Raw genomic sequence first — 10,113 nt, forward strand, 5'->3', positions numbered from 1 at the left:
CAGAAACAAATGGGCTGACTTATTGAAACATTTTAGTGGCCTTAATATTACATTTGGGCTAAAGAAGGGGTCCACAAAGAAATGTCTTCACAAACGCTGACCAAATAGACACACCTCTACTAAACATGTGGAACAGGGGATATGTCTGCTTCTCCCCCCAAAACCGTCAAAGTACATGCGTTATCCTCAGGCATCTCCCGCTATGTAACAATTAGAAGTTTGCTCAGAACATGAAGACACATGAGACGTGTTTAGTGAAGGTCACAAGCAATTACCCAGCCTGGTAAAAGCTGGCATGTCTCACATGGCACCACTGTACGCCCTCATTAGGCGTGCTCTGCAGCTCAGAGTGGGTCTCGTGGCTATAAAAGAACTGAGCTCGCTGCCTCCCAAGCCTCAGAACCTCACCAGTAGGAGCACAAAGAAACTACACATCGCCACCTCTGGATCAGATAGGAGTGGACAAACCTTTTTTTAGTAGAGGAGGGGGGCTACCTGACCGTGGAATCGTTTCTTAACAGGTTGGGCTTGGGTTGCTTTCAACAGGATAAACATTGATTCCCCTTCCTAATGAGCAACACAGGGTTATTACAATTTAGTCTAAATTTGAAACTTTAAGTTAATGTATTGGGTTTAACATTACAAAAATATCACCAATATAAGATCATAGCTTCTTTAAATGTCTGTATTCGGTTTACTATTCGGATCCTTATGGGAATATAAGGAGCTGGAGGCTTTTTTCTGACCTCGTGTGTTAAATACACACAATCTGGACACTATCTAATAATTCCCATACTGACCACTGCGATCACTAAACTCATAAACACTAAACATAGGCACACATAAAAGGTCTTCAGTAAAACACTAGGGTTCACCCAGTTGTAGAAGAGAATTAAAACCATGACAAAAATAAATACACATTCTGTTTTTGTCATAAATGGGGAAGACACATTTATAAGAACATGATAAGAGATACATAATGTCCACATTGATGCACAATTGTAATACAAATAGTTATAAACCTAATATGTATACTTGTTGTCCTTATGCCAGGTATAGGCTTTGATTGTATTTTGTGTATACAGACAGACAGACAGACAGACAGACAGACAGACAGACAGACACACAGACAGACAGACAGACAGACAGACAGACAGACAGACAGACAGACAGACAGACAGACAGAGAGACAGACATACAGACACACACACACACACACAGAGAGACACACAAACACACACACACACACACACACAAACATACACACACACGCGCGCGCGCTCAGCCGCAGTGACTAGAACTTTTAAATTCGCCTTAACACTTTAAAGACAAAGCACACTTGGGGGAGTGAATCCTTTGATGACACTTAAAACCAACATCAATATTTACCGACGGGGGTCGTCGCACCTTGCGGGCGTCAGGTGTAGATCGGATTACTTAACTCGTGTCTCATCTGAAAGCGATTTGGGAGGAAATGTCTCATCAAAAACTTTGAAGACCGGCGTCTGTTTGTGGACTAATAATAATCTTACTGAACTGAATAAACAATAACATAAATATAAATAATACATATATTCGGGATGATCAGGCATATTGAAACCAGTGAAAGGCCTAAACAGCGGCTGACTTACATTGAGGTCTTTTAATATACATTTACCATTTAATTAAATTAATTGAAATTCAAGATTGCTATATACAGATAATGGTGAATTGTTCTTGTATCAAAATTATTACAATATACCAGTTGGAATTATATGATCCCTTCATTCTAAAAATCTATTTGGAAACATACAGTGTCATTACATAATATGATTGATATAGAGAAACAGTAATCGATGGTATACTACGTGACACGATTCCATCCCTCATTTCACCAGCAACAGTAATTCACTTAAAAGCGTAAAGACATATGACTTTAAGTGAGTGATCGTAATTAATCAAAAACAAACTCAATAATAAGCATTTATCTACGACAGGTTATTACTGGGAAATCAATCATTTAATATGTACTGTTCAGCCTTTAAATATCCTTCTAACACTTCGTGCTGTCGTGTGCACGATGACTTTAGTTCATAAATCCCACGAGAAGTCGTTTTAAGATAAAGATCTGTGAGAGTGTTAGGTTTGTGATTAGACCTCTGATCAAATGGCACCTCGGTGATAAAAGAAAGAATTGTGTAGTTATAAAATAAGTCAGTGCATAATAATAATAACTGTTGAGTTGGCGTTAGTGTTTATACTGCAGTATTTATGTGGGCAAATATTGTATGAAAAAACGTTGAATCCTGGAAACTGTGAAGAGCCGTTTAAGATTGTTTTTGTTTTGTCACACAAGCTAACAAAGTGACGGTTAAAGAGTCGCACCTGATAACAATTAAGACTGGTGCAGCGTGTAATGTTTACGGAGAGGAAACGTTATTATATATTAATCTCGTTTTTCACTCGATATATTTACATTTCAAAAATAAAATGCCAGAGTTAGGGTCAGGCCACCAGTATTGCATTGGCTTTACTTATACGGATCTCTGCTGTTTATCTAACCTGCCTATTTAAACTGTAGAAAACCCAATCTGCTGCCGCGCATATTTTGGCTTTTAATATATTCTAAATAGTCTGAATTTAAGCGATAAACTTATATTTTATTAGTAACAATACGTTTAGAGACTGTGTGCATTTGAATATATCATCCATCTTGTAAAGGAGAAGATGATACAAAACAAAAATAAAAGTAATGCAAATTCAATAGGTAGCCTACTAGCATGATATATAGCGAGACGTTTCAGTTTTGCATGAATCTTTAGTTTCCAGAATGTTTAAACTATTTCAGGTCTAAAAACAGAAATATCGTTCGTTAAGTGCAATTCCATTAAATTTGAAAATGGTTACAGCCAACAATAAATTATAACGACCAACCAAAACATGTTAAAATGAACTATTGCATGTGTAACAATTAGGGGTAGCCTACAATACAGGACGTATTTGATAACGTTTCTGAGTTAATAAAGTAGAGTCGTTGAGAAAAACTATAAAACAAAAATATAAATTTAAGCGAAAATTCACCACCTTCTCAATATATTGATGTCAATTTTAAATGCAAGTGGGAAAGGTACTTTGTTTTCTAGTGACATTTTCAGAGATACTTTTACCTTCCCCGAGAAGTCCTACATTTCAAAAAGGTTGTGTGTGCTGAGAGAAGCCTGCAGTTCCTCTGGTGTCCAGATGAGGGGGGTCCTGCCAGCTAAGGGAGAAACAGAACAATGTGCAGTGAGTCAGACAGCAGTGGCACTGACATCTTAAATATCACTTGTTTCCACAATTATTCATACTCAGCATCAGCAAAATATGAAGTTATATCCATTTAGCCACCACAACCCTGCAATGTGCATGCAAATACAGCATATAAATATGAAATATATGAATGCTATCCAGACATCAATAGCAAATTGAGGCGATCTTCTTCAGATTCTCTGACCAGACCTGATGCTTTCCATGTGTCCTACTCCCAGACCTGGATGGTGAAGTGGCCATGAGACACAGAGGAGAGGGTGGAGGTGGAGGTGGTGGGGGATAAGGACACTGCACCTTGTTACCATCGGGTCGACTGTTAAGTTTTACAAGTAACGTTTTGCGAGCATATAAATGATACCTTCTAAACTTGCACAGGAAACTCCGAAAACATGCTGTGATAATGCATGTCTCTGGCATCCAGTCGATATGCCATAGTCTGGGCTCTACAGAGGTATCGATTACATGAGCCCCTCCATGTTTGATGCTCTAACACTGCCTTATAAAAACTTTCCACTTTGCTCTCAAACTACTCCTTCAGCTTCAACACAGCTCAACTATGGAAAACAATGCAGACAAAAAGAGTATGTTCAATACAATTATTTAAATAGAATAGTCAATCAGATATTTGCACATCCCATCGACAGGTGGATACTTTCAGGTGATTCTACTTTTATAATCAAACCGATGCACTAAAGCATGTGTTTCCAATATAAAACGCAAACAATTCCAGGAAGTGTTCCCGTCCACTGTCATCCAACTGCAAAACTATATGGTGTATAAGTCCTCACCAGAAGGCTGCATGTTGGATGGAACGTTTCCCTTTCTGTTACTTCCCTTGTGCAAAAATATTCAAGGAGGCTGCACTGCTCCGACCGGGTGGGGTTTGCATTGGCTGACAGCGTTCCCAGCTCGGGACGAACCAATGAAAGCAGAGCAGAGGCTCGGCGTATAACAGCGAAGATTGACGTGGAGGACGCGTCAAATTAATTTCAGCAAACGACGGACTCCCCGGGATAACTCCAATTTGCTTTTATCGGATGAAGATCACTTCGGTGCCATTCTACCTTGCGGTCACTTGTTTCCAAAAAAAGAAGAAGGGGGCGCGCTGCACTCGGAGGAGATTTTAAAGAGGTCTATTTTTCCTCTTGCGGGGCTCATTCCTCCCGTTCCCCTTCCTTCTCTTGCCTTCTCCCGGACGCATTCAGCCATTTGAAGGGGCACCTATATTCCCTGGCATCTCGAGACGTATAGGCAAATGGGTAAGCCCGCGTTACCATCTGCATGCTTCACTGGCAGGGAGCTTATGGAAGCGTATCCACACTCACCACGCCCGCGTAAAGACAGAAATGTTCCTTTTTTTCCCTCTTCAACTGCAGATAATTTGCAAATCAAGAGTGTCTTTTTTTTTGCACGACAACTTGTCAAGTTTACTCCATGGTGGATTTTTCCGGCTCTATTCAGCAGGCATTGTTTAAAGCTTTAAATCTTTAAATGGAACCACACCACCAATTATCCCATGGAGTGAGTCTTTGAAGAGCTCTCGAGTGTCAAATCCTCAACTTCGCCATGTTTATGTTGTATTTTTTGTTGTGTATGCGGGGCTGGCGGAGAAAAATCTGAGTCAAATTGTTAAAAAAAAAAACGTTTATAAAGTTGCAAAATAGCCTTTGAGGGTAGCTGTCTGTGTAGGCTGACACATGTTATGGGATAGAACTCTGTAACCTCAATTTGTGGTGAAAATTACAGGAGCTGTATGGCCTGTGTCCGCAGCCTGAACATTTTGTCTTTTAACAATAAATACATATAATTATTCTAAGAAATTATATTTTGTGGCAGAGGAAGTGCATCAACATGACAACATGATAATAGTACATTGTAACATGTCAGAAATGCATGTGTACTCACTTCATGCAGAGTAAATATGTCTTTTGTGCCTCCATTCTCCTGCAGAGCAAAACTATGGAGAGGTGAACCAGCTTGGCGGTGTGTTCGTCAATGGGCGACCCCTGCCCAATGCCATACGGCTAAGAATAGTGGAGTTGGCCCAGCTGGGGATAAGACCCTGCGATATAAGCCGGCAACTCCGAGTCTCCCACGGCTGCGTGAGCAAGATTCTGGCGAGGTACAACGAGACGGGTTCCATCTTACCCGGTGCCATCGGTGGAAGCAAACCGAGAGTCACGACGCCGAACGTGGTGAAAAATATCAGGGATTACAAACAAGGAGACCCCGGGATCTTTGCATGGGAGATCCGGGACAGGCTTTTGGCAGATGGAGTTTGTGACAAGTACAATGTCCCGTCGGTTAGCTCGATCAGCAGGATTTTACGCAACAAGATTGGAAATCTCTCCCAGCCCAACCAGTATGAGAGCAGTAAACAAGGCTCCGCGCAGGCCGGGCTCTCCTACAACCACATTTACCCGTATTCCTACCCCAACGCCATGTCGCCCACTAGCGCTAAAATGGGCAACCATCATGGAGTACCGATGACGGCTGGACATATGAGCATATCCCGGGCCTGGCCCTCCGCACACACCGTCAGCAACATCCTCGGTATTCGAGCCTTTATGGATTCTTCAGGTGAGGAAAACAATCACGTTATGCCCTGTGAGAAAGGCCTCTGTGTTTTCACACAACAGCTTTAATAAACCCGAACAGCTAGTTATTGTTGTGTTCTCCAGCGTGATGAATTGCAACATTACTCTGCACAACTCGTTCTGGAAACTGGCAGGGCAATGTGTCCATTACAAGTGGCACAGGCCTCCGTTTCACCATTCAGCCAGAAAGCAGTAAGGCCACTCACAATAGGCCTTTTCATGGGATGATGCATTTGCAAACACCTTGCTCACCTGCTTTATCCCCACTAATCCCTCAAGTAGTCATTACTGCCATTTCTCTTTGCCTTTCTGGTCCTTCGGTCATTGTTAGTGTTAAGTCAGCTCGAAGACATAATTGTATTTGCAAGACAATTTTACGTGATGCAATATAGGGCTTTATTGACAAGACAGTATAAACAATTGTTAACATATATAATTAAATTAGGGAAACATATTTATAATAATATATATAATATGTATTTGTCGTTTCCTTCGTTTTTCTGTGTTTTGTTTTTTATTTTATTTGTTTCACTCAATATAGACTCAAATATTACATCACACCTTTTTATAAACAATTACGGACTTTACTATAATGATAATTTCGTTATTTCATGATGTCATTGTTTAAATAACTCTCAATTATATTATTTTTGATAAGCCTGCTGTTTTGAAAATGAAATACACTTTAAAGCTCTTTTTGTCCAATTTATTATAGGCTAAACAGAAAAAAAGACAAAGCCTATGTGACATTCATGTAACTAAATAAAAAAGAACTTACGAGTAAATAATTACAAATATTGATAATTTAATTTACTTAACACATTATAAAGGAATGGAACCCCACTTTTTTGTAGCATTTTCTTTTTTACCTTTAAACATTTTTGACATGCACTGACTGTTTCTAATTCAGCCATTGCTGGGACGGACGGATATGCACAGAAAATGGAGGACTGGAGCTGCGTCAACAGAGCAGCTTTCCCCGCGGCTCACTCTGTCAACGGGATTGACAAAACAGCCATTGACACTGACATAAAATACGCTCAGGTAATATGCATGTGTACATAATGTAACGTGTATGCATCAAGTAGGCTACTCTGTATTCATATCGCCATAGTATTTTCTTAAAAGGAATGATTCTAATTGTTTAGTGCCAAAATGAGCAGGTAGCCTATTTAGTAAAGTAGTGCTCTCGCTCCAAAGGCCTGTGGCATGGATGTGAAAATGTGTCATATCAGGCACCCTGAACCGAGTCATGTAATGCCACAGAGGGCTCTGCTTAATCAGATTGTACCCCTGAGACTCCACAGAGTATTATTACTGTTGATTAAGTGTGCTGTTTTAGGAATGAGACGGACTGACATCTGTGTATACTCCAATTAGTCTTATATGCTGAATTAAATTAGAGTGAATGTGGTGTATTTCCTCCCGTCTTCCTTTAAACCACTCAGTGTTAGAGAAGCTTGAGGCCACATGTCACTGTCACATTCTATTATAACATTTTCCGGGGTTTTGCTGATTTTGTCCGTGTCTTATCTGTTTTCTTCAGCCTTCCTCCGCACTGTCCGGTTATGTCTCCGCGTGTGCGTACTCTCCCTCCAACCAGTACGGAGTGTACAGCGGGGCAGCAGGCGGATACGTGGCCCCGGGACACCACCACTGGCAGCCGCAGAGTCCGGCCCTGTCGCACCCAGGCGGCGGGATGGGCATGCACGCGGGGGAGATCCACTCACCGATGAACTTCAAGCACCAGGCCCGAGAAGGTAGGGACCACGATTTAATTTGGAAACTGGTGAAAGATGTGTCCAATCCTTTAAAACAAAACATGAACACTGGGGTACTGTTGCTTTAAATTATATTTAGTGTATAAAATATATTTTCCCGATATTTATTCCAATAATCCAATGAAGTGTCTAAAAACCCCAGCAAATGTTCCCCAAACTATTTTTGTTGATTGTTTTTCGTTACCATCAGTCAATCAGATACTCAATTTGTATTTCATTTGTTTTTGATATTTTAATATTCTTAAAATATTCTCACATTTGTCAAATATAAAACAGAGTGTTAGACTATTTACTTCGATCAATTCATTATGACAACTTTTGGCAATCCCTTTTTATCAAGTTATTCCCGCAGCCTCTCTCCCTCCTTTTGCACGCACACGCTTTCGCAATAAGCAACGACCGCAACGAGTGTAAACATTTACCAAACCCCAAATGAAGCCTAATTATATGTCAGTTATTAAATATTGATCTACCAGACTCGGCATGCGAGGTGGTCCATGGGGACATTTTTACGCATTATACATAGAATGGAAGAGAAGCCTTTTTGAGACTGCTTGTTAATAATCACGTTTTTTCTGATAGAGCGGAGCTTAACTTTTTAGAACTTGTAGGAAAATGAATCTGCTTCTATCTCTGAGACTGAGCACAGATTTGAATGTCTTATTTGGGTTTTGCAGGAGACAGAAAACAGCCCACTCCCCTGAGCAAGCAGCAGCAGCAGCAGCAGCAGCAGCAGCTACAGCAGCAGCAGCAACACGAAGACTTGAACAGTGTGCATGGACTCAGTCTCCCTACCTCATCATCATAACCGGGATTTATACCACCTTAATAACGAGACCGAATTAAACTGAACTAATTTCAACAAATCCAACAGTAAGTCTGAACACTAACGGCTTGTTTCCCGAGTGTTTGCAGTTTAGTCAAACACAGGCCCATAAACGTTCATTGTGGGTGCAGTGACCGACCTTCCTCGCTACATGAATGTAAGCTGTTTCTTCTTTTGAACACTTCATATTGCTATTCTCTCATGGAGACTGCAGGATCTTTTTTTTGTTGGAGAATACATTTTTTATTCCAACCTGTCATTGATGTTTTATTATATAAACCAAGGGCTATTCTGTAATCTGTCGTATATAATATTATCTTAATTTGTGACCATGATCTCGATGCTATACAGTGACGATGTGAACAAAGAGATACAATGTTTAAATGTAAAATATTTGCCAAAGCTTTAATTATATATTTTTATAATTTCCTTGTAAATATTAACTAAATAAAGGCTTTCTTAAATGCCATTTGTTGTTCATATTGTTGATTCATCCCGTTGGTTATAGCCTATAATTGAGGTTAGGTTTTGATGATGTCCGTTTAAAGAAACAGAAATAACATAGAAAACATTAAACTACAGTTAGGCTACTGTAACTCCAGAAGCGATGTTTGACGATTTCTTAAAGGTTTTCCTTACTTCATAAAAGTAAGTGACATAATTGATCTGAATGAAAGTTCGATTTTGTAAGGAATAATGTCTTTCTTTTCATCTAAAACTGGTTTAATAATGCATTGAATTCGTCCTATAATTAGCGAGATTTTTGCACAACTTTTGATCCTGAGTGCATTTCAATATATTGGGTAATTTTTCTCATTACCTACTGTGAAAAGTAATATCTTGACTCAGGTGTTACCACAGCTAAACAGACTGGGCGCCTCTGCTGATGCTATCTCTCTTGTAAATGATACCTGCCATTATGGAAGTCAGAGATGTGATCGTGCACGTTAATGAACGATGTGCACGAGAGCAGCTGCCTGTCCAAATCCACCCACATGCAGCAGCAGGGTTATGTTTTTTCCCGTATATAAATTATGAGTATTTTTCCATACAGGCCTAAACTGTTCTCACACACGTTTAGTCCTGTGCTCTAACGAAACATTTGGATCCCTTCAATACCCATGCTCTGTTATGTGGCTTTAATTCGACAAATTAACTCTTTGGAAAAAATCTCATAAATAAATACAAATATATAGTTTTATCACAAATAGACTGAATATTTATTTTGTTGAAGTAATACCTTTATTGATTTCCTTTTGATCAACATGAGAAGCCGGACATACAAATAAGTTTAGTTTCTCTTGCATTTGAAGTTACAGTTAACCTTTTGATTGACATTTTACCCAAATTGTGAACCAAAATAAAAATAGAATGTCAATACATAAATGCAATATCTACCCAATGGGAACAAAGTTAATAAAGTTAATACATTTGTCAAATATTTTATAGAAGTTAATGTGCTTCTTTCCATTTAACATAATTTGTGTGATTGAAATGAACTCAGATGATGCTCCACTTCTCCAAGGTGACTTGATGATGGTGAGGTCAGGGGGATATTAGCAGCATGGTTTGTTCGGTGAGGATCCAGTAGTTTAGACAATTCTGTGTTTTTGTAACAGCA

The 10,113-nt window shown here is 39.6% G+C and overlaps 1 protein-coding gene across 1 annotated transcript; it reads left to right on the plus strand.

The window, feature by feature from the left end:
• The first annotated feature begins 4,334 nt into the window (after positions 1–4,334).
• Positions 4,335–8,890, plus strand: pax1a (paired box 1a). The gene is made up of 5 exons (XM_079640479.1): positions 4,335–4,547; positions 5,239–5,868; positions 6,796–6,929; positions 7,432–7,645; positions 8,344–8,890. Exons 1-5 carry the CDS (start codon positions 4,544–4,546, stop codon positions 8,472–8,474), a joined length of 1,113 nt encoding a protein of 370 aa, XP_079496605.1. The 5' UTR covers positions 4,335–4,543; the 3' UTR covers positions 8,475–8,890.
• Positions 8,891–10,113: the final 1,223 nt, after the last annotated feature.

The sequence above is a fragment of the Notothenia rossii genome (assembly GCF_949606895.1).
Source record: "Notothenia rossii genome assembly, chromosome: 7".
Taxonomy (NCBI): domain Eukaryota; kingdom Metazoa; phylum Chordata; class Actinopteri; order Perciformes; family Nototheniidae; genus Notothenia; species Notothenia rossii.